General features: G+C 46.0%; 2 protein-coding genes across 9 annotated transcripts in view; one reads left to right on the top strand and one right to left on the bottom strand.

The window, feature by feature from the left end:
- MACROH2A2 (macroH2A.2 histone) overlaps positions 1 to 10,362 on the top strand; it is a 28,335-nt gene extending 17,973 nt beyond the window's left edge. For 3 of the 4 annotated variants that reach the window (XM_074874240.1, XM_074874239.1, XM_074874241.1), the window contains exons 5-9: positions 915 to 1,025; positions 2,782 to 2,881; positions 3,809 to 3,898; positions 5,931 to 6,105; positions 9,646 to 10,362. In XM_074874240.1, the coding sequence (XP_074730341.1) occupies positions 915 to 1,025; positions 2,782 to 2,881; positions 3,809 to 3,898; positions 5,931 to 6,105; positions 9,646 to 9,811 (642 nt within the window). In that variant the 3' untranslated portion in view covers positions 9,812 to 10,362. Of the gene's footprint in view, positions 1 to 885; positions 1,026 to 2,781; positions 2,882 to 3,808; positions 3,899 to 5,930; positions 6,106 to 9,645 lie in introns of those variants that run through there. The other variant, XR_012629591.1, reaches the window with a different exon arrangement.
- Positions 10,363 to 10,475: 113 nt separating this feature from the next.
- Positions 10,476 to 17,141, bottom strand: AIFM2 (AIF family member 2). Of its 5 annotated transcripts, none has more exons than XM_074874234.1 (9): positions 16,892 to 17,141; positions 15,894 to 16,009; positions 14,330 to 14,449; positions 13,823 to 13,915; positions 13,401 to 13,509; positions 13,035 to 13,187; positions 12,061 to 12,261; positions 10,999 to 11,200; positions 10,602 to 10,679 (listed from the first exon to the last, which is right to left on the bottom strand). In XM_074874234.1, the coding sequence occupies exons 1-8, from the start codon at positions 17,064 to 17,066 to the stop codon at positions 11,046 to 11,048; spliced, it is 1,122 nt and encodes a 373-aa protein (XP_074730335.1). In that variant the 5' UTR covers positions 17,067 to 17,141; the 3' UTR covers positions 10,602 to 10,679; positions 10,999 to 11,045. The 5 variants fall into 5 exon arrangements, with proteins under 5 accessions (XP_074730337.1, XP_074730335.1, XP_074730336.1 ...); XM_074874235.1 differs by having other exon boundaries at positions 10,646 to 10,695; XM_074874236.1 differs by lacking the exon at positions 10,999 to 11,200 and having other exon boundaries at positions 10,476 to 10,679.
- Between the last annotated feature and the right edge of the window lie 7,145 nt (positions 17,142 to 24,286).

Raw genomic sequence — 24,286 nt, 5'->3', positions numbered from 1 at the left:
TTTGGTTGGGTAGGATTAAACAATATTAAGGTTTGACCTAAGCTTTTTAAACTTGTGTTAAGCACATCTTTCTGGAGGCCTCTAAGCTTTAATATATTTCCATAGCTGAGAATACACAGAAGCAAGTTTTAAAAAGAAAATAGACTTGCTTAATAGGATGCCTCTGAGTACTGATCTCAGCTAACACCTTCCTTTGAATTGGGCACATGCAGAGTTTTGGACTTGTTAGGAAGAGTTAGCTTGTTGACATACCTTAAATCAAATATTGAGAGATGTGGACATGCTCCTGCAGCCCTGGTAGGAACAGATTTCCTGCTCGTGGAGCTAGGCTGCATGAAGGAATGTGTCCCACAAAGGGGATTTTGCACTCAAGCTTCAGCTATTAGTATTTAATTTTGTCCTTCTGACTGCTTGTCTGGAGGTGTGATGGCTTGCTCCTGTCAATATGAATTCAGATGTATGATTTATTATCTGAGGCTTATGACTTTTTTCAGATTATAAACATGTTTTTTCCTTCAGATTGGAGCATTTGACTGGGTTACTAAGTTACTAAGTTTGATTTAGTATGAGCTCTGCTCTGTGAGCAGCAAAAATAAACTAGCACACACCCACCCATAAATACAACCTTAATTGTTAGTAAAACTACAGATGGATGTGGGTGCCCCGACTCTTAATGTGACTACAAACGTATGTAATGCCTCAGATGAACCTCTGATGTTTTAGCATTATATAAACAGTGAAGACCTCTGTTGTTACATAATTTTGGGGGATTAAAAGGTTATGAATAATATATTGGTCCAAGAAGATGTGATTTCTAGTAACTGATCAAATCTATCCACTACTGAATGATGGTAAATGTTGATTTTTCTTTTTTTTTCCTTTGAGAGTTCTTGCTTTTTTCTCCCTCCAAATAGAATAAACAAAAGGACAACGAAAAAGAAGGAGCTTCAAATTCAACATCTGAAGATGGACCTGGGGATGGTTTCACTATCTTGTCCTCCAAGAGCCTTGTGCCAGGACAAAAGGTAATACAAAGTTATAACGGATCGGGATCACAGCAGTAGAGCATAGCATAAATGGAAGGATGCTTTTGATCTAACACCGGTACAAATTCTTCTCTACGTTCTCCCCTAGTGGTCCCAAATTTAAGGCCAAAACTCGCTCAAGCCATGAGCGGGGTAGGAGGTCTCAAAAAATATGTCTGCAGATAAAAGATTTCCAAGAGTAATGCTGGTCAGCCTCTCTTCTCTATAGAAAGACATACTGATTCATTTCTTGGCCTAAGCTGTATTTGAGTTTTATTCAGTTTGGACTTGGCTGCGTTGTGCCTGGCATACTGCCAAACCAGGTTTAACCTTCTAGGCTATTTATTATTTATAAAAGAGTATTTCTGGGCCAGGTTCCAGGATCACCCAGAACTTCCACGTGTTGATTTGTGCCAGAAGCCTGGGTGCTCCATCTGAAAGTGGGCCGTCTGGCGCCGCTCTCTCACTGTTGAAGTTGAGGACCTCACCAGAGCTGCAGGGCGTGCCTGCTTCTCCATCTCGGCGCAGACTGTGACACTGTGCCTGGCCAGAATTACAAAACTGTCGCACCAAAATACCTGCATATCCTTGGTGTCCAGCCAACTGTTGGTCCCATTTTTTTTTTCCCCCCCTTGAGGGAGAGATTTTTGCCTGCCTTAATTTCTGGACCCTTTGAATGAAGCTAGAGTTTTTCTTACAGATTTAACTATGGAGATAACAGTCAAGATTTTTTTACTATTATTTTTTCAAATAGCAAGGGCATCTGGAAAAAGTGTTCTTCCTGAAATAGATTCTGTAAACTCCCTGTACTGATGGTGTATCCTGTTGTATGTAGCAGCGCTTGAGAGTTCAGCCTGTCTGATCCTATCTCTTGCTAAAGCAGTGATCTGTAATGTGCCAGACACAGAATACATCCAAAAGATTGCTAAAAGCTTATAGATTATAGGCTGGGTAGATGAAACTTCAGTCTCCTTTATTAGAGTTCAGTCATGTCCTAAGTTCCTCCAGAATCTGTGCAGCTTCTCACTTTCTTCTCTAAAATGGACAGTGCTTATTGTTCTGTTTAGGACTTCAGTACTACAGTGTACTTTGGAAGAAGTGAGGAGTGCTGGGCACGTGTTCAGCAACTGTAAAATCTTTTAAAATATTTTTAGGGTTTCTGTCCTGTGTTGTTGCTCAAAGTGATGAGGCTGTGAAATCTAGGGAGCAGCCTTTTTTGAGCACCTTAAGACATCAAGTTTTGGGCAGTTCCTATATCCAGATCCATGGGTGGGTAAAGCACTCTGTATTTTATTTATGCTAGGAACTGAAAGGGTAATTAATTACTTGGGTGGTGAAGCCTTTGTAGATCAGGATAGTGTTCAGCCCTTCTCAGCCCCTACAGTAGTTTACTGAGTGCAAGTGTTTCTACAGGAGAAAAGCTTTTTAATTTAAGTGGTTTTCTCTTTAAACAAAAGCATTTCCAAAGTCGGCCTTTTCTCGTCAAAGTGTGATGCTAGAACATTAATTTTCTAGCAGTAGGTTCCTCTGGAGCAAGCTCCCAAGCTGTAGGCATATCACAAAATAATCTGAGAGGTCTACAAATTAATTAATTAAAAGCTAAAAATCAGAATCCTGCATATCGAACACAATAAAACTACTGATCTCTGAAAGACTGAATCCAGCCTTCTTTCATTTTTGTTTTTTGGTATGAAAATGTTTTTGCACTTGGATTACTATGCTAATTTTTTTCTACTCCCTCATTGTTGTTTTACAGCTTTCTCTGACACAGAGTGACATCAGCCATATTGGCTCCATGAAAGTAGAAGGCATCGTTCACCCCACAACTGCTGAAATAGACCTCAAGGAGGAAATAGGTGAGGCTCTGCTACACACAGAAAAAACACATCTAGAGTTGGAACAGTAGCTGGTCTACTAGCTGCCTGCTGAGATCCCATCCTGTTTCATCTGAATCTTCCCCAGGCATAAAATATCACTTACAACACTTCTGAAAATCAGGCTGGATCTGACTAGGTATAACAGGCTAATCGCTAATTTATCTTTTTTAATGATGCCTTACGACAATCAAAACACAGATAATTTGTTGAAGCACATGAGCAGCAAAGGTGTAAATAACCATTATTGCAGTCTTTATTGGATTGTTTTTACATTTGCCTTTGAAAATTTGTGACAAAAATTATATATTAATAACAGTTCTAATTATGCTTTTCATTGTAGGATTTTATGTACTTTAGAAATACGCATGTACAAAGCTGTATACCGCTCATGTGAAATAAGGAAATATTATTATTGCTCGTGTACAAATATGGAAATTGAAGCAAGAGGGAGGTAAAAAAGATAGGCAGTGAGTTGCATAGGGCGGCACAGAATCTAGTGGCAGGCTTTTGAATCATTGTTTTATAGTCACTCATCAAGACCTTCACTGGCATCCCAGCTGTGTTTATTTCAGAAAGTAGTAGGGTTTGTATGTTGAGTTGATTTTGGAGGCTGAAAATCTGAGTCCTGAAAATCCCACTCTTCACTATTGTAGCCACAAGTCAGATAGCATTCTTACAGATAATTATATTAAAGTAATTTCCAGTAATAACATCCAGGGGTTTTTAAAACCAATAAAAAGTAAACTTTATCTGTGGCTGGATAGAGTGGTAAATGTAACCATCAGCTGCTGCTGATAGAGGAAAAGAGGATAATATGTGTACAATGTTCTTCTTTTAAATGATGTAGAGTTCTTTTTTTCACACTGATACTTTGAAGCCAAGACCTTTTGCTCTGTGTCCTTGCAGGCAAGGCATTAGAAAAGGCTGGAGGGAAAGAGTTTCTAGAAACGGTGAAAGAGCTTCGCAAATCTCAAGGACCTTTGGAAGTTGCTGAAGGTAAAAAGGATACTACTCTCTCTTTTGGAAACAGCTCATTTCATATCTTCTTTTCTCTGGGTATTCTGATCTGTTCTTGATTATATATGTACCTTTGCTTATATGATGTAAATGTTTCATCTTCAAAGCTGTTGCTGATAAGAACAGCCTGCTTAGAGGAAAAAAAGGAAGAATAGGATACCTGTGTGCTGTCCACATTCTGTCTTTGGGCTTCTAGGTGCCACCATAAGTTACAAGCAGGCTGATGAATTTATCTTAGGTAGTTGCTGTCTGTGGGAGTCCAAAAATTAATGAAAACTTGTGCTGCCACCTATGTGCCATCTTTCCTGTCCTGTTTGTACTGCATTCCTTAGTGAGAATCAGAAACAGCTCTCAGTCTAACTAAGTCTAAGAGGTATAAGAGCAGTGATAGTTTATAAATTATTCTGCTTTATGCATAGTTGATGAACAGTATAATCCAAACAATTACCTAACTCTGAACACAAATAAAGATGTGATACGATCTTAAGAACTGGCATGCTTTTTGGAAGAGCAATTCCTGCTCTTCTCCCAGGCACTACAGCTACATTATAGAAATATAAATTACAGAAGAGCTCCCTTCAAATGTTTAACACGTCTGTAGCAGTGAATAGTTTGGGGTTTGAGGTTATGTCTTCCTTTGTCAACAAATTAAACCAATTCAGACGGTTTGAAGGTGGCTGGAAGGCGGATGGAGAGAAGTTACAACATATCTTCTAGTGCCTTATTTGTCTTAGTATCTCAATACTCAAGGAACTAAATCCTTTAAACAATCTAGTTTTGGAAAATTCCTAAATGAATAGCCCAGTTTTATAATCTCAAATATCAGGGAAATTTTCATACAAGCTATTTTGCTTCACTTGTGCATTGAATCAAAAATATATACCATAACATCAAAGTAAACTACTTTTCTCTGTCAACATCATTACCTAACTAGAAAATAGACCCCTTTTATGCTGTTAAGGCAGTCCCAGGAAAGAAGATAATCTTAGTTTAATAGATAGGAAGATGTATGCTCTCAAGCATTGTGTTGTGTTGCTGTGTTTGAAATGGCCCCTTCTACTAGTTTTGAGGCAAGTGATAACAAGTGGTTGTTAATCACTGAAGGTCTACTGCAGACACTTGAACTCCAGCCTAATGGGCTTGAATTCAAGGCTGCTCACAGGATACCTGTGTTGTTTGCAGTCAGTTTACTCCCTATGGTTAAAAGCCTGATGTTTCTCTTCTGGTTGAAATTTAAGTAGCACAGTGAAGTATTAGACAAAATTCCTTCATGCCTGCAACAGAATTCCTCTGTGATGGTGGATAAGTGAATAAATCCAAGTTTTTCATCCTTGGGCGTTAACTGCACAGCTAATTTCAGGGTGTTTAACCTGAGATTCCTGGGACCCAGATTTCCAGAAGTGCTAATGGTCACAACTGCAACAAAAGCAAACTGATGCCATGCTGTGGACTCTGCAGGTCCTAGAGAAATATTACACTTTCTGAAAAATTAATCTGATTCCTAATTGGACATAACTGGTGGAGACTGTCAACAAACATCTTTGATTTTCCATGTCATTTTCTGAAATCACCCAGCTGTGAAGTGGGTCCCTAACACTCTGGAGCTGTAATGATGATGCAGGATACTTGTGCAAAGCATTCAGATAAGACTATGACAGAACTGCAGAAATGTCTATTGGGGGATTAATGATACTGTGTTCAGTGCAAGGTTTTGATACTTTGCATAAAACAAATCCGGAGGCCATGCTGAATGAGAAAGCTATAAAATATTATTGAATAACTGTGTGTTAACCAAATGAGCCCCAGGCTCTTTGGTCTCCAAAGAAATAATAATTGATCACAAAAGTAATGATGAGACAGATTATGATTGCAAGTGAGCCATTGTGGCATATTTTAATTCCTGATGTATTTCTTTGGAGAGGTAATATAATTAAGAAAGTATGTTGGATTGAGAGGTCATTGCAGGGTGGTTTCTATTCAAAACTAAATGTTATATTTTCGTTTGTGTTAGCTGCACTTACTCAGTCTAGCGGCCTAGCAGCAAAGTTTGTCATCCACTGTCACATCCCACAGTGGGGCTCAGACAAGTGCGAAGAGCAGCTTGAAGAGACTATAAAGAACTGCTTAACAGCCGCAGAAGACAAGAAGTTGAAGTCCGTGGCTTTCCCCCCGTTTCCCAGTGGCAGGTATGACTCTTTCTGCATAGGAGGATTCTGTACCGGGTAGCAATGGTATCATTAGCTGTCAGAGAGCTGCTGCTGTGATGGAGAGGTGCCCTCTGTTCTGTGGCATGAAAGGGGCTGACCCTGCCTCCAGAGAGGGCTGTGGCAGGTGCCATCTGACATTTAATCTGAGATTAAAGGAGCCTGAAGTGCAGTGCTTGCATGGAATGACCAGAAAGCCTTTATATAGATAAATTAGCTAAGCCACAGGAAAGCTGAGTGGACTTGCTGTGTTTTCTATTGCTAGGCAGTAATATTTGTTCCTCTACTATGGGCCTGCACCACCTCAGTTTTTATGTCTCTTCATTTTGCTGTGGTGGATCTTAATAAAACTACATTCATACTAGTAAGATTATACCAGCCTAATACTGAAGGCAAGTAACAGTGACACAACCTGAGCTAGGTAAATGTGGGGTGTTCGCTGAAGTCACCTCAAGAATACATGTTAAACAGACTAGTCACACAAACTGTTTTCTTTCAAAAGAAAATAAATGTTTCGCAAATATAGTTCTGCTTTAAAAAGGGAACTATAAAACCAACTGTGAAACTACACATTTCTTTCTCAATAACTAGCAAATAAAATATGCTTGACTAAGAAATCCAAAGTATTTATCTTTTTTTAAAATTTTGTTCTTTTTTAAACCAACAGTTTGTTAATCTTGCTTGGTCTGTGATCGCAAGAAACCTTACACAAGCCCTTCTAACTGCAGAAGTCATTCTTTTGTGTTGGATTTTGCATGCTTATGTTTCATTTGAAATGTAACTACTAATTTTGTTAGTAATGCCCAGAGAGTAGAGTACATTGTACAGTCCGGTTGTGTTGGCCTGGTAGTGAGTAAAATGAAAGTAAAACTGTGTTTTGATCAGTGAAATCACCACATGCCACTGAATACACAGGAAGTGAAAATGCCATTTTTACTCATCCACTTTTCAAGATAAAATAATATTTTTACGGATCAGGACAAAAGAATAAATAGAGGAGCAGTGCAATTTTTAATGATTTTTCTTCCTTTATACCCAGATCTTTTTGTTTATAGTGTTCAGTCAAAGCAAAATACGATACATTTTTTTACCACTCTTTAATAATAAAGTTCAGCTTTCGAAAATGAACCACAGCTTTTAATGCCAATGGAAATAGTGTCTATAGACCTCATATCTCCTCTGAGCGTTATCTAAGAATAATCCAATCTTGGAGCATTGGTCTTAGTGCAGATCCTTCTGCTGCTTAGTTCCATTTCACTCTCTGCTGCTCTTACTCTGTTTTCTGTTAGAGTAATTGTAAGTCTTACCAGGTGCTGCTGGTTTACACGTTATTTATCAAAAGACCTCAGAGTTGTCTGGAAGAAGGCAGAGTTTTCCAAATAAGACTTAATGGTTTTGCTGTCATTTTATCCCACCCACACGTCTGCACAAGAAATGCTGGTTTTGCGGGTGGATCAGGAGTTATGCTGCATCAGTTCTGTGAATTTTCATCTTTCCCGTGTCCCATCTTAAGGACTGTTTACAGAAACTGGTATAACGTAACAATAGATGGGATATCTCAATTGTGCCAGGGCTTTTCACCCCTATGGTCTTTTCATTAAAAAGCAGAGAAACGCAGTTTAGATGAAATTACTTGTGCTGTGATGCAGATATAAATGAACTGGAAAACATTTTCAAAAAGTCCTTATCAATAGCTTGCTGTGAGAAAGGTGTATTAGCAGGGTTGCTGCAGATGCTGCCCAGGGACTGGAAGTAGGAAAAACTGTTTGCTAACAATCATTTGGATTACAGTGAATATGGATACAGCAGTTGCTGATGACTAGTTTCCAAGCTCTTTTTTGGATGTTTTTTTTATATAAATATGATAAGTAGTCTGAAATCACTAGCATGAAATTGAGTAAGAAGTGAATAATACTAAACTTAGAAAGGGAAGTAAAAACAAATGCGCGTCACAGTGCTATCAGAGAGGGGGAAAACGAAAAAACACTGCAAAGGCAGCTCTGAATGCTATTAAAAGAAACACTGTAATTTTTCAAGTGTAAGGCACTGGGATGGCTTATCTGTGTATTCTGATGTAGCCCCATTACAGAAGATCTTTTAAGTATAGGTTAGACAAACTTTTTTCAGAAGCAGACAAGTTCTATGTAACCTGCCTCAGAGGAAGGACATGGGTTAGGTTGTGCTGCCCAATTTTTTTTGGCACAGATCTAACTTCCTCTGGAGCATTATCATGCAGTAGAATCTAAATAGGAGTCATTAAACTCAAGAGCAGCCAGCAGTTATGTCCAAAGACCCATCTGAAATCTCAGCTGGGTCTTAGCTCACCTTCAAACAATTCAGTATGTCCCAGTAAAGGCTCATCCAACTCTTCAAGGTAGGTGGTTTCCTACACGCTCATGTCGCAAACACTGCATCAACACTCTTCAGTGTTGTGCAGAATCAGCAGAACTATTACAAGCATTGTCAGGCAGTGGAGGAACTCCAGCAGAGAATTCAGGAGAGTGTTCCTCCCTCCAGATGTCAGTGGCAGACACACACACGTATCGCTTCAGGAAGGGCTGCTTTCTAGGTCAGGGAATCTGTTTAGTGTTAGAAAAGTAGAACAATGTGGACACCATCCCAAGCATGAGCATAATGCAAGGCAGAGTATTTCATTAGATAGGCATCAAGTTCAAGCTGTAGAACAGTTCTTGAAATTATGCCCAGTATTATAGCAGTCGTATTTTTATATAAACAGAGATGCAAAGCAGCTGATCTTCATCGTAACTGTGCTCTTTGCGATGTGCTCTCAGCCAGTTCCCTTGTAGCACAGAGATGAGGGTGAAGGAACTGTGCTGCAGCTGAATGGTTGTATGACTTGAAAAAGGTGTGTGAGAATGATTAAGATGGAAAAAATGCTGCTGCCAAGAAACTTGAATCTCAAGGATGTGGGCCAGGTGCCCCAAGAGATGTCAACACAGTTGAAAAGTCCACTTACTGTAAAGACTGGTAGCTTTTAGATTGTAGGTTAGAGAATATTACCATCAAAATGAATGAATGAATGAATGAATGCGTTTCGGCCTTAATTGGGCTTGGGGTTGTAATTTCAATTATTTTCACTGAAGTTTCAAGCAAAGTATTTTTAATGACAGAGTGAGGAAGGTTTGTTTTGGTTTTTTTTTTCTTTCAGTTTTCAACCAAAAAAATAATCTTCTCTTGAACTTTTTAGCCTGCCCAGCATGGCATGGAAAAGTTTAATTCTGAGGGAGAGCATTAAAAACTTTGTGTGGTTATAAAAAATAGAAGCAAATAAAAACTGTAACTATGCCAGCAAGGATACTAATACAGCAGCAGATGAATATTGCTATCAAAATCTTGGGATTTGCTTCTGGGATTTACACATTGCAAAGCTGCAACTGGCACTATCTTAACAGCAGCCTGTAGTTGGTAGGGCTATGGCTTGTTCCTTTCAGCATCACGTGAGCATATGCTTGCACAGTTGGCTGACACTCACTTGTTCTGTTTTCTTCCCCTACCACATAGAAACTGCTTCCCAAAACAGACGGCAGCCCAGGTGACTCTAAGAGCTATTTCCACCCATTTTGACGGCTCCAGCTCTTCCTCCTTGAAGAACATTTACTTTCTGCTCTTCGACAGTGAAAGTATTGGCATCTATGTGCAAGAAATGGCCAAGCTAGACACTAAGTAGCAATGGCAGCCAAATGAAACTTTATTTTTCAACAAACTTGAGTAGCATTAAAAGCATTAGAGGTGGGTTTTATTTTTTCAATGTGGTGAGGAGGGGGAGTGGTAGTAGTGTGATGTGTTGTGACTTGATGAAGAGCTGTGACTAGAGATGAGAGGGGTTTAGTCTGATTTCTTCATGCTATCAGCATCCTCTAGCCATTTATATCACCTTAAGCAATTGAGTTACCATCTCTTTTCAGGAGTTTGTTTAGTGTCCCTTGTTACTTTAGTTTAGAAGTTTTTAAAGAGTAACCTCATTTTAGATTTGTAGTGATAAATTTTTCACACACACACACACACTTTAAAGAAAGCTCTTAAAAATGTTCAGCTCCCTTTTCCCCTCCCTTGAGGGTAGATGGTAAACTTCTGCCTCCAGCCCACAGAGAGAGGAAAAGGATTTTAGAAGTGATGCATGAGGAGCTTCTGTTTTGCTTTTAACTCACAATAATCTCTGTAATTACTGAAAATATTTCATGGTGATTTTGTTTGTTTTATAAGAAAAAAAGAAAAAGATGTGTCAAGTGTGGTTATTGTTATGAACCCTACTTTTGCTCTGGGAATTTCTCACCTAAAAAGAAGAAGAAAAAAAAGCAGCAGCACCTGTAATTAAGTGCTTGCTGTATCACACTTAGCACACAACTAACCAGCTCTTCTGGCTGAAGTACAGTGCTATAAGTGACATAATTAAAGCTGCTGTGGAGATGACACAAAGCTGCATTATATTCTGTTGAGTTCCAGGATTACCATAGCCTTTTCAAGGGTTTTGGCAAGCTTTCCCCAGGCAGTGCTGCGAGCCATTCTTCCTGCACGCTGCAGAGCAGAGTCCAGATCTGTAAGAGGCAGGTACTTTTTAGAACAACGAGAGTAGAGAAAGCCAGGGAAAAACCACATAACAAACAAACCGCAGAGATTTTGAAAACCACAGTGTTTATTGTTACAAATCAAGGTAAACCAAATTTATTGCTCAGAGCTATCTCAACAGGGAAGTAAAAGAAACATTCCTTCCCTGTTTTTTATCATTTGCAAAGTGCCTCCTTCCCCTTTACAGCAAGGCAGGGCACCCCTTTAATGCAGCATGCTGGCAGGTGCCTTTAGGAGTGCTGCAGGAGACAGTATCAGTCTGTCCAAGCAATAAAAGTGCACCCTCACCCTCTCCCAGTTGCTGTATTCCTTGCTGGTTTGTTACTGATCCTCTCTTAAGAGGGCATTGTCTGTCCCATTGTCTTCCAGCTCTTGGAGACAAACAGGTCCCGGCTCTTAGCAATGGTCACCAAGAGACGTCCCACATAGTAACCGTTCACCTGGCCTACGCCATCGTTCCTGCCCATTGAAAGCAGGAATGTTAGTGACCCTGGAAAGAAGATGTAAAGGCTTAAGTTAAGCAGTTTTGAAGCTAAGTATCAAACCCTACTATGTGTAGGTGTTGCACTTCCTCCAAACTTCCCCTTCCTACCCCCACCCCGCCTCATACCCACACGTACTGCTAAGCACAGGACCCATGTGCTGCATGACAAGAAAAGAAGCAGGCCCAAGGAGAACAACTCACAACTCTCTACCATCTGCTCTGCCTCTTTTGGTAATGAGATTGCTGAAGGACTGGGCTGTCTGTGTGCGTGGTGTAGAATGATTTCTCCCGAGAGGGACTCCAAGAGGTAGACAACAAAATTTTAAGTAGAAAGAAATGTAAATAGAGAGGGCAGCCATTAAAAACCAAACTGCTGTCCAGATATCCTCCATCCATGTGGAACAGCTTTCAACATAGTTATGGTAAGTATTTAGTTCAGTTGCTTATTAATGAGACCCATCACCTAGCTGGATTTTTGAGACTAGATTGTTCAGTTGGTATTTGTTGCATAGTTTAAGGGGAGAAAAGAGGAGAAAGTCATCTCCTTGTTCCTAGGGTTCAATTGGACAGCAAGCAATTTAAAGAAAAGGAAACAAGTTTGATGAATACCAAACACCCACTGGTAGATTTATCAGGAAAACAGTGAAGAAAGGACACATTGCATCCGTAGACCAACACAGGCAATTAATGTTTTGGCAAGAACTATGATGAAACCTGAGCTATAAGCTTATCTAGTCAACCCCAACTGTGAGTTCCTGCACCTCTAATCAGTGTCCCATCAAGTTCTGATGTGTACATGTTAAACAGCAGTTCCCTGCAGACAAGCAGCCCAACAGCCAAGGCCAGGTGCTAGGAGAATACCTTACCTGGTTCGTAGGTTTTAAGAGGCTTATGCGTCAGGCTGTTGATGATATTTGTCACCGCGATGTTGGCATGGAGCCCAGCGTGGTAGGCCATCTTGGGTTCCTTCAGATCTGCACAGTCCCCAATGGCATAGATGTTCTCATAGCCTTCCAGCTGGAGGTGCTTGTTCACTTTCAGAGCACTGTTACTTGCCATTTTGTCCCCTGTTTTGCCAAACGGTAAGTTTTCAGAAGGAGATTCGTGTTGCTTGCTGCGGCCTGAGACCCCAAAATGCTGATGATGTTATCAAACATGTCATTGACACAAAGCGAGAAGTTGGTTTTTCACCCTCTTTTCTACATGTCAGGGAAGAGATGCTTTCTGCCTTGCTGTAGTTAATTATTGCAGTCTCATGCAATGAGTCATCCTTTGATATTTCAGTAGAAACATCAAGAAACATCATGAGCTGGCATACACAGCCTGAGAAGGAGACTGTAAGGGTGATACAGCTCCATAGTTGTAGTGTCATAACTGACATTGGGCTGTGAGAGAACTCAACCTGAAGATGTATCACCGGATAAATAGTCAGCTGAACACCCTGTGTCGCTGATAGTTCAGCAAGAACGCTGACTGTGCTGAGCCTATTCTTGCTCAGAACTCGGCAAGCTTAGACCTAGGATGAAATCCTGGCCTTGACAGCAGCAGTTACCATCAGCTTCTAGGTGTCAGCTGCCTCATGCTGAACTAGGACACTAAGATTCCCTGGAGGTATTAGCAGAAGGAGCTGGAGAAGACTGTTGGCCACTTGATCTATGGTCTCTAAGCTTCCGAAGGTCACATTTCACAGTTCAGTATTTAATGTAATGTTACAGCATTTGCTCTGTCCTAGAATAACCACTGCAGGTTGTATAAGGTTAGTTCCTAACCTCACAGTACTCAAGTACAAGACATTGAAGAACTGCGTTGCTTCTCCCCGCCCGGAGTTTTTTTCACTTACCAAATGCAGCAGCATATGCTGAAGAGTTAATCTTTATCCCTGTGCACAGGATCACCATGTCAGCAACCACCTCGGTGCCCTTTTCTGTCCTTACTACCATGTCCTTCTGGAACCGGTTTGGCGTGAGGTTTTGCACGTTGCTGACCCTTTCACCTGTTGTGACAGAGAGCCCTGGGTGACAAACCTTTCCTAGGCTGCCATTTCCAGCCAGCCCAGACGTATCTAGAGAAACGGGAATTCAAGCGAGCCATGCTTAGTCAAAAAAGTCAGAAAGAGGGTGATAGAAAGATATGTTTTGGCTAAAGGAAGAGCAGCTTATAGAGCTTGAGAGTCTAGATCCTCATTAAGGCATCATTAAGTACGTACTTAATAGGAGGCGCACTCCTTTTCTGAGGAGAATCTTTTTCACCTCCTGACGGACGCTATCTAGCAGCTCCGCATCCGCTAGTGCAATTTTTGAGTGAATGAGGGTGACCTGTTGGGGACAAAACAGCAAAGAAGGGGACACAGGAATGGGACAGGACTCGACGCGTGCTGGGCGGGAGCAGCTATAGTTAGGCTTCCTTTGACCCTGCTTAATGGCCAAGGGGAGTGAGCTAGTGCAAGGCATCTAGTGCCAATAATTGCTGGTGACAGGCTATAGGGCACTCTCGGAAGAGGAGGCAGTGGGGGTGAAGGCTGCCATTGTGTGGAAACTCCTGATGTGCAGTGAGCTCAGATACCTCCAGCAGCACCATCACAGAAGAACAGTCTCGGAAACAAGTTAATTGTAACTAATATGCTACTACCTCTTTGGCTGGGTACTCTGTTTTGATCTCTGCAGCCATCTCAACGCCAGCAGCACCACCTCCCACTACCAGGATGCGCTCAGATTTCTCAATCTTGAAGTAAAGAAGAAACTCATGTTACAAAAGAACTGTTAACGTGCAGGAAGTCAGATACCTTCAGCCACTCCTTGAACAGACCTTTCTGAGATACACCACTGGCCCAAGAGCAATAAACCACTTAGTTCGTTAAGGGGAAACAAAAAAACGAGAACCCCGTGCACTCTTCCTGTGTACACTGTAACACTGTTGAGCATTTCAGATGTCCCCTTGTGTGGAGAGCTGATCTTCCCCTGGGGCGGGCAGAGGCTAGACAAGCTAGCACATGCTCCTTGGCCTGGCCTGTCCCTGCAGGCCTTGGGCTCTCTTGTTCTTGGACGCAGATGGCTCCAGATACCTATAATGGTGTCTGGGATGGGGAAGCTGAACAAAGGCAGGCAACGCTTCCTACGAAATAAGTTGATTCCTCACCTCCTTAACCATGTCTTCATAGGCCTGGATGGCACTTTCCATGTCGATGACTTTGTTTAACTTCCCAGGGAATGGCCCATCACTGCCTGTTGCAAGAATGAGATGGGAGTAGTGAAGCTCCTGGGAGGGCAGAAGGTGGAACGGGATGTTAGACCTCTGAAAAACGGAGCCTAGAACACAGTTGTTGCCTCCTAGGTACTATTCACTCATTCCCTCTCCTTCAGCCCTTGCTGATAACTAGGAAATACTTGCCACTGTCAGGAAGTGACTTTAGGAAGAGACCTGGTCCAGGTGACACCAAGTAACTGCCTTCTGGGTCTGAGAGCAGCACCATTCTTCAGGTGAGCTGAGAGCTTTGAAGAAATTACCATCAGTTTACAGGAAATAAACTGATATTTATGCCAGACACTGAGGCCACCATCACAGCTGGCTCCAGAGACTGACTTCTCTCCTTCACCCTCTTCTGAGCTGAGCTGAGATTCTCTGGCTGAAGAGAGTTATCAGAGCTGCTGCCCTTGTTTCTTCCTGCAGTTAGATAAAGACCTGAGCTCCAGGGTTAATTGTTGAGCTTGAAATCAGGCTCTAAGCATAAAAGCTCATCTGAGCTCTAGAAGGGGTGTGGTATTCACGGCACACCCACATCCTAACACAGCTCTAGCCCACTTAGCTTGGCTAGAAGGGATGATGCCATTGCACCCACAGTGCACGCAGAGAAAGATGGACCCTGCTGCCAAGCTCTTCAGGATGATTAAATGCTACAGTCTTTCCCCATGTTGCCTTTTGGTTTTAGATGAGATGGCTGGGGGCCTGCTTCTCTCTGGAGCAGCCCTCCATAGAACTAAGCCATTGGTTTCATTCCTCTCTACCTCCTAGCGTTACAGGGCCAGTATTAAGCTTGAGCATTTGTGTATCTGCCCACGGGTGGCAGAAAGCTAGAGGGAAGCAGTCGGTGACTTCCCCGAGGGCTTGGTCAGGAGTTTCAGCCAAGCTGAGGGTTACATCAGAGCAGAAACCCCGCTGTACGTGTGAACCCTGAGCCCGGGTGCGTTGGGCAGGTCAGGCTTCGTGTGCTCAGATGACCCACACTGCAGGAGATACGGGGTGTTTGCCACAACTGAAGGGCATTCCCAGCTCTCATCCAGCGAGGGCAAAGGTCCAGTTTGTTTATCCCAGAGCGTGATTCTGACCTGCACACATCCACCCCCTCCTCTGGGAGATGAGAGTTATGCTCCTCTTCCTGCTCAGAGGCACATTTTCTGTAGGTACCCTGTGGTCCTGCTCATCTCCCTCTTTCCCCCCCACCCCACCCCCCCCCCAGAGGGCTCCAAGCACGGACAGTAGTCTGAAACCTAAATGCCAAGTCACTTCTGCAACCAGACATCACCAGACAAAGCCAACACAGCCCAGATTTGGAGCACTGCATTCTCGCAGCCATGATATGGCTGAAGAAAAAACCTAAGGAGGAGAGATTTGCCAGACACCCTGCTGAAGGCTCCCTCCCCACATTAGCAGGTGATCCCATAAGGCAGCCAAGTTGCTCATTGCAAGTTACTGCATCACCCACCTCACCATCACTGAGCAAGACTTGTTGCCTCTCAGGGTCTATGCCGACAACCTTGCCTTGTCGGAAGCTGTCCCCAAAGGTGACAGAGTAGGAGATGAAAGTCTTCTTGGCAAATCCTGTGGTAAGAGGAGACAACAGGGAAGAGATCTCCCTCTGTGGAGGCTAACAAACCCCTCTTCCCTTCTCCCCTCATGCCATCCTTGCTCAAACAAAAGCATTGTATGCACATGGGACCACAGGCTGGGCCTCTGCTCTGCCCAGCAATGAGATGCAGGACCTTTGCCTCAGATTTGGTGACAAGATCAGCTCCTCAGAGGCCAGGTGACACCCTTGGCTAGATTGCTTTGTCTCTGCTCCCCATACAGAGTCCCCTGCACTGGTCTGCCAGTGGTCCACTGTGGTCCAGGGCATTTCAGGCAGGACGGCAGAGGCTTTTTGTCATATTATCTGCCTCTCAGACCAAGCTTTTGACATCCTTTTGATGCTTGTTTCCAGCCTTGAACGTGATATTTTCCCCCTGAATCCCTAGTGACTGGAGTAATGGGGTTAGCCCAGTCTCCCAAGTCAGATTCCAGACAAGCCTGAGCAGCTCACCCACAGGATTTTATCATCCAGCCTCACTGCTTGACATTTCAAGTGCCAGATACAGAAAGACATTCATTCACCCCTTCCAGCTGCTGCTGGTTTTAGCTTAGTCACCTTCTAAACTCTTGAAATAAAAAAAAAAAAAAAAAAAAAAGGACTATCCGAGTATTTTTTGCTCAGTTTTCCCAGCAGACGTGCAATTAGCTTAACACAGACGGTCTGTGGGTCTTCCCAGAGCCAAGTATTTGTTTTCCAGACGGAAAACATCAGGTTTTTCACCATCGCTGGGGGGAGGAGGCACTTTCCAGTGTTCCTTGTTACCCGCCGAGTACCTCCGAGCTGCTGCTGCGTGGCTGGGGGTAAGAGAGCTGACCCACGCAGGGGAGGGCGGCGGAAAGCAGTGAAGCCCTTACCGCTCTCCACGGCGGCACGGAGGGCAGCGACGTTGTGATGGAAAGCGTCTCTCCCATCCACCAGCACGAAGGGGATGGCCCAGGACTTGAGCAGGCTGGCGGCCGCCGTGCCTCCGAAACCTGCCCCGACCACCACCACCCGCACGGAATCATCCACGGACACGCGGGATCCCATCGTGAGGCCCCGTCCCGCCTGCCTGGGCCCAGCCGGTGGTGGGGTGACAGCCGGCCTCGCCCAACGCAACGCCCGCCGCCGCGCTCCGGTCTGCGCAGCCGCCGCTCCCCGCCTCTCCCCGCGGCGGGGCGAGTCCTGTTTGCTGGCTGAGAAGCTGGTGGCAGCCGTAAAGCTCCAGGGAGGAGCTGGGTTTGTTAAGGTCTAAGTCTAGGCTGCAGACCATGGCTCTCCCTGGCAGGGAGGGCAGCGGGGCCATGCCTCCTGCCAGGGTGCTGCGTCTGCCCAGCTGAGCACCAGACCAAGGACAGAATATATCCCTTTTCACCTTCCTTACTGTTTTGCTGATTAAGGATACCAATTAAACTCACACACACCAGAGTGAAAAGAGTAGGTGTATTTTACTAGTGATAACTAAATAATATAACAGAGTAATACAGAAAACATGCAGTAACAAGAGACAGAATGATGCACTTAAAGCAAACAAATAGGAAAAGACAGGGTAATGCATCAAATCATTACTACATGAGAGGGAGAACAGTGATTAAGAAAGATACCCCACCGCTTGCATCCGTTACCATCATCCAGACCCACAGTCGCTGGGCAGCCCCAGTTGCAGTGAAGATCTGGAGAGCCTGTCCCTGCAAGTGGGAAGTCCTACACGGTGTGTCCACCCCTAGGTGAGGCTTCCAAAGTCGCTGCAAGCGGGTCCAGCCTTATATACCAAAAATCAGCAAGTCAGAATGACTTACACTTTTCTTTGAGCGGAAACATCAGTTTTCATCCTCCTGTTGGATTCCCCCCAAAGCCTGGCCAGGGCTCGGGGGGGAGAACCAAGGGAGTTTCTAACAAGGCCAAACACTTGGGTTCTCAGCCTTGAACAAGGCTGAACAAGGGAAGTTGGATACATTCTCTCAGCATTTCATCCTCACTACTGATTATATTCTGTCTAAGCTATATCTTCCACTAGTGAGCATACCTACTTTGTAAATAACTACATACTAAGCAGTTTCAGCTAAGGGCCTGTTGTTCAGGCTTCAATACTTCAACACTTTAGCACTTTTTACATCAGCATAGGTGGTTTGTTATAACCTAGCACAATACCTACTAGCACAATGGTTATCAGTTATAAAATATACAAGATTCATCTATAGGTCAACTCTGGTTTAGGCCTGTTGTCCAAGCCTTAGCACTTCACTTCCATACATTCTCCATGTGAGAAGGGGACTGTAGGGATCTTACAACCCGAGGGCTGTGTTTTAAGGGCGATGAGCAAACACCCAGAGACCAGGAGAACTGCCCCAGCTGAGCCTGCTGGCCCTGGGGATGGCAGGCGCAGCCTGGCAGCAGGTAAGGATGCAGGGCGAGGGAAGAGGCTCTGCTAATGCTGAGGATGTGCGGTCAGTCCTGCCAAACCCCAGCGTTAAGAAGACATGAGCTCATCTTTAAGAAAAAACAAACAAAAAAGGAGATGGGTTTGTTTTGGTTTGGAAAGTTCACAAACATGAGTTGTCTGTCCACCTTGGCTTGTCCTTTGTCAGCTGTGCATGTTGGCTAAACGCGTGTTGGTTCAATGCCCCCTTTTGGGGGGTAGGCAGGAGCTGGCAGCAGAGGGGTGCCCTGCTCCTGTCCCTGCTGGGGGAGTTCACGTTTCACAGCCCTCAGTGGCTGTGGCTTGGAGGGGCTGGATGGGAAACCCACAAAGCGGCCAGGACTGCAGGCTGGGTGAGTAACGCAGCCAGAGGATGGCCCGCTCCCTTCACCAGGGGAAACAGCTCTTCTTGGAGAGGGAAATGAGGATGGATCTGCTCTGAGTGGCAGTGGGAAAAGGAGCCCAGCGAGGGCTGTGTGAGAGGGACAAAGACAAGCCCAGCATCACCGTGGTGAAGATAGTGAGATGTAAGGAGGAGCAGGGAAGGGCTGAGAAGGTAGTCAAGGTCCCTGGAGAAGGGGAGCAGGGAGCAGAGAAGGGGATTTACAGTAAAAAGGACATCCAGATCGCGTTCTTCCGCAGCACGGAAATTACCCCGAAGACTTTCGGCTCCTGTGGCATTCCAGATAAATATAGCTGCCGGCCGTGTGGATAAATATAGCTGCTGTGCACACTGCAGTGTTGTGAGCTGGTGGAGCTGCCCCCGCAGTCCCCTTCCCGTGATGGTTTGAGGGCTCCCCCTGCTCCTCAATCCTCCTTCAGCCAACGCCGGCCCCGTGCCGAAACCCCCTTCCAGCGGGGTCCCGAGCAAAAGTCCCCCCAACCTCGTGGGTGGGAGACAAGGAAGGAATTCACCTCTTTTCCAGGAAAAACAGGGCCTGGACTCAGCGTTGCCACCAGAGGGTGCAGCCGGCTCGGCCGTGGGGACATGGGACACGGGTGTCCAAGTCCAGCGTGTGTGTGTGACGCCGGACACCCTCCCCTCCGTCCCAGGAAGGGCTGGGGAGCAGGGAAGAGGGGTGACAAAGGGGTTGAAAACAGGGGGGCATTTCTGCTCGGCACGGGAGGACTCTTCAGCCTGGAAGAGAGCTGGGAGAGGAGGGATGGAACTGCTGACAGTAAAGCCACGAGTGGAGGAAGGTCAGTGGTAGGAAAGCCCATGGCCTCAGCTGGAATAAGCCAAGGCCAGGTTTGTGCTTTTTGTTATACAGGACTTGGATGGAGGATGCTAAAATTTTCAATGGGGGAAAAATAATTTTGATTAATCTAGGGAAGAGAACTCCTCCAGAGCTGCTAAACACAGAGGCCAGGAAGTCCAGGAGCTACGAATGTCCAGAGGCTGGGAAGCATCCCCAGGGTAACTGCTCCACGTTTGCTTCCTGCCCTCTCTCCTGGTACCTGCATGGGCACGGCTCTGTGAGGAGGCTGCTGGAATAGCCTGGTGATGGTCGGCTTTGGGAAAGCATAACTCAATGCAAAAATTGGAAAAAAAAGAACCCATCTCCATTTCTAAGGGGGTGAACTCAGCAATCAAAACTTGATTTAAGCCCTTCCCTCAAATTACGTGGACAGGCATGCTTCACACCCAGTGTGTGTGAACCCATCCCCTTCCTGGCAGGGTTGTCCTTACCTGCATAAGGGGATGCTTGGGATGAATCTCCACTTTCCATGTACTACTGCCCTCTCCCCCTTCCCTTGCACCTTTGTGCCCAGGTCTGGATTTTACAGAGGCAGTTTTTGGCTTTTCATACCAGGTATTTGCATATATTTTACAGCACATACCCACTGCTGGGAGAAATCATTTACTTCAAGAGTACTCCCCTATTTTCCCCTATCACATGATGTTTTCCCCCTCAGGTATATATTGCACCAGACCTGCCACAAAGAAAAAGATCCAGCTCCTGCCCTAGCTCTGCTGCTCACAAGACAAATGTCTTCACCCTGCCTCCGAGACAAAGGCAAAGCCTTCCCAGGCACTGCCAGCCATGGGCTTGGTTGTCCTTTGCTTGCCTTCGATTTGAGACAAAGTCAGTGGTGAGGACAGCCCTCCACAGAATTGCTCCCAGGCCATGAGGGTGATCATCAGGTGAATCGGGTTGTACACCAGAAGATCAGGGTGACCTTTCAAAAAAAAGGGTAAAAAACCTTTTGGGCTGGTGAGTTGAAGATGCACCAACAAGTAAGACAAGGTCAGTGGCAAAAAGAGTGCCCAAAGCAAACAGGGTGGGTAAAAGGAGCCTTTGTGAAAACCTCACATCCAACTCCAGGCAAACAGGAAGAAACTCCAAATGCTCAAGACTGTGGTCGGAGGGAGCCTTCTGCACGCAGGTGCGCGCTCAGCATTGGCAAATATGCTGTTTTGATATTTCTCCGTCCGGCTGCAAGCAGGCAGCTGCAGTAAAAGCTGGTCGGCTTCAGAGAGGGCTTTGTCTTCTGCTGGTGATCCATACAGCGGAGGCACGTGGGGAGGCTGGGGGCAGCGATCGGCCTGCCTTGACTTCTTCCAGGCTGCCTGGCCTTTTCATTGTGCCTGCCCCACAGCCCGCATGCTCCCTGCGGGGTGGCAGGGCTCCGGTGGGGAGGAGGAGGTGTAGAGAAGGGGCTCTGCGGGATGCTCCTGCCCCACCTCTGCAGTTCTGAGACGCCCCGCGGGCAGCGTGGGTGTACACCTGTCTCTCTGTCCTCCCCTCCTCAGGTTTGATCCAACACCAACCAGAGCTAATAGACATCCCTCTGAGTATGATAAATCAAAGGATGGGCACAACAGTGCTGCATGGGAAAACCTTAGGATGCCACAAGTGCCCCTGCTCTGCGCTCGCCTGGACTCCCCATAAGCCTGTGCCGCCTTGTCCTGCCCACCACGAGCATCAGAGCAGGTTAGTCTCTTTAACTTTGCAGTAGCCCTCGACAGGCTGGAAGAGCGTTAACATCCCTCCCTTCACTCTGCTCTCCCTCCTGGGTCAGCCTGAAGGCCCCATCCCTCCCAGCCACGTCTGAGCTGCTGGAGGGGTCCTGTTTGTCCCCCCACTGACAACATCTCTGCTGTGAAACCAAAGGAGACTCGTCCCAGCTGCAGCTCTTCCTGGCCACAGCGCAGGAGGGAAAATCATCCCTCGCAAACACAAACAGGTGATTCAGGACAATAAATGTCATCAAACTCGCTGCGGAGTAATCGCTCCCAAGGAGACTCTGTTACTGTGCGTCTGGCTAGCAGCTACCTCTGCAAAACCCGATGGTTGTGCTCCTCTGTATCAGCAGCCTCCTGCGCCACATTCCCTCTGCCCGCAGACGTCGCCTGCACATCGTCCTGCGACAGCCCCAGCAGCAGAAGCAGCAGCAGCAGCGTCGCTGCAGCCCTCCAGCTGCGCGGCTCGAGGCTGCGCTTCAGGGAAAGGGTATTTCTGTGTCTTCCAGGGCTGAGGGGAGGGATTGCTCTCTGCTAGACGAACCACATTGCCCATCCTTGGCACCTGCCTTGGGGCTCCCCGTTTTGCCCGGGTGATCTGATCACCCCACACAGCTTGGGGATCTCTGCTGCAGCCGGGGTGGAATCGGGTCAGCCCAGGGTAAAGAGTTGCCCGGAAAAAACAATTCAAACCAGTTTCTGGCTGCTTTTAAACATCAACACTGGCTATTTTATACCTTATAAGTAAAATTTACTTATAGTAAAAATCAACAAGGTCCCGTTGTATTTATTCTCTCCCCAACAAACCTCATTTTTCATTTCCAGTTTTTCAGTGACATCAGCTTGAGAAGACCAGCTGCTGGCTGCTTCCCATAAACCACAGCACCAAAGTCACCTTATTTTGGTCAGGCTGGACCAGCCAGTCACATGTATTTATAGGCAGCGCCTCTGTATGTGCCAGCCCATAAACTGGTCGCAGATCGCACCCAGAAAAGGGATTCAGGAAAACTCCAAAGGTGAAATTCAGTGGTTTCTGCGATTCAACTGATCTTTGTATCTGAAAGAAGAGCCGTGGGGAGCTGGGGGTCTGCTCTGCCCCAGGGCTGTGCCACCGCACTCTTCTCCGTGTTCCTGGGATCGAAGCGGGCTCTGTGCCAAGGTGCTCCCCAGCCCCTCTTCCCCTGCGCAACACAGCAAGGGCACAGTGAAAAATCTCACTTCCCACCTAATCCTCTGCCACACACAGGATGAGTTTGCCAGGCTCGGCGTGCTCCGGCAGCAGGGTTCTTCTCACCTATCATCAGGCACCTACAAATCAGGGCTCTCAAGAGGCTCACCCCAGTGCAGGTTTCGGGGAACCGAAGCATGGCCAAGCTCGCGGCACAGGGTGAGCACGGGCAGATCCAGGGCTCTCCTTCCCCTTGGAGAAAACCCCTGCTCAAACAGCTCCAGCAACTCCTTTGGTTTTTGCATGGGGCAAATCTTCCTTACCCCTCCAGAGCCAAGCGTGTGGCAGCCATTAGGAATTTTACGGAAATTCTGTTTTGTGGGAATTTGTCCCTTGTTTTGCTGAGATCCACAGGCAGGTGCAAAGAGGAGCTTAATCAGCTTTATCCAGCTTAGCCGGCTGGCTATAAGGATTGCAAAGACCTCTCTGGCAAGGCTCTGCTCCTGTGGCAGAGGAGCCCGTGGCTCAGCAGTGGGGTGGCACCTTTCTCTTGCGGGACAACACAGAGAGAGGTTTTGTGGCCTTAATCCGTATGGGGTGGTAGAGAAGCAGGAAGTATGTCAGTGGTTGGGTTTTCCTCAAGAAAAGGAAGGGAGAGGGTTTGAGCAAGATCCTTCGCTCTTGGGGCAGGTTTTGAGAAAGAACAGCTTTTACTCCCAAATTGTGGGGAGTTTTCTCCCCCTGTCCCCCCAGGATTTCATTACAGTGAAAGCACAGCGTATAATAAAACTGTGTCCTTAAAAAAATCAGTCTCATAGACAGGCAGCCTTTGTCCGAAGGTGTAATTACAGGATAAATATGGGATGCAGACCAAGAAATGTGGTCTGGTCAGGCATGCAGTCTCTTAAAAAAACACAACAGAAAACAAGGCTGTCATTTAATGCTGAAATGTCCACGTGTGCTGCAGCCCCTGGTCCCTCGCTGGCCCGCGGGTCTCCCCGCCGCCCCGGGGTTCGGGTGATGAGCCGTAGCCACGCACCAGCTCCCTCTGGGCACCGCACCGAGCCCCGCAATGGAGTGAAGGGCGAGGGCAGATCTGGCCTCAGCAGAAGCCAGCGGGGCTGGGTGAGGGCACACGATTGCTTGGGTGATGGGTTTCCCTCCAGCCCTGGTGCAGAAATCCCATCTGGTGGGGCTGCGAGGGGACACCTGGGATTAGCTCCTCCGATCCCATTAAATGGAGCTGGAGCAAGCGAGAAGAAGGGGGTGGGGGTCAGGACGGCTGGCAGAGCAGCCACGACTTCTGATGCTTGGGACAAACCTCATGCCAAGCTGGAAAAAGGCCTTTTTAAGCATTTCTGTGGGCCAGCCTGGCAGCTTGGCCTCATGGCCTGGCAGACATCCACCCTGCCAGCTGCTGGTAGCAGTTTGCCACCTCGGCCATGCGTTAAACAGCACGGTGTCTAAGGTGGCGTTTCAGAGACCTGTCTGCCTCAACTGCTGTCTTACTTGGTGGGCACCGGCATCTTCTGACTCAACGGCAAGCCCAGCAACACCAGTATGGCCCCAGTGAGCCCTGAGTGTCTCCGAGAGGGAGGCAGAGAAACAGCAGGGTGTACCTGCCGTCCAAAGTCAAGTCTGGATTAGACTGGTGGAGGGAAGCATTAACCAGAAAGATCCCATTTAGAGGGAAACAGTACATAATTTATGAAAGCTCT

The sequence above is a fragment of the Strix uralensis genome, chromosome 7, assembly GCF_047716275.1.
Source record: "Strix uralensis isolate ZFMK-TIS-50842 chromosome 7, bStrUra1, whole genome shotgun sequence".
Classification (NCBI taxonomy): Eukaryota; Metazoa; Chordata; class Aves; order Strigiformes; family Strigidae; genus Strix; species Strix uralensis.
This window is presented reverse-complemented; position numbering and strand designations above follow the sequence as displayed.

Excerpts from the sequence above, each read along its gene's own strand:
- AIFM2 (XM_074874234.1), bottom strand. The coding sequence starts at position 17,066 with ATGGGATCCCGCGTGTCCGTGGATGATTCCGTGCGGGTGGTGGTGGTC. Across the intron at positions 13,510-13,822 it reads CAGAGTACCCAGCCAAAGAG|GTCACCCTCATTCACTCAAA; the intron begins GTAGTAGCATAT and ends TGTCCCCAACAG. Across the intron at positions 13,188-13,400 it reads AGGAGTGCGCCTCCTATTAA|GTGAAAGGGTCAGCAACGTG; the intron begins GTACGTACTTAA and ends CTGTCACAACAG.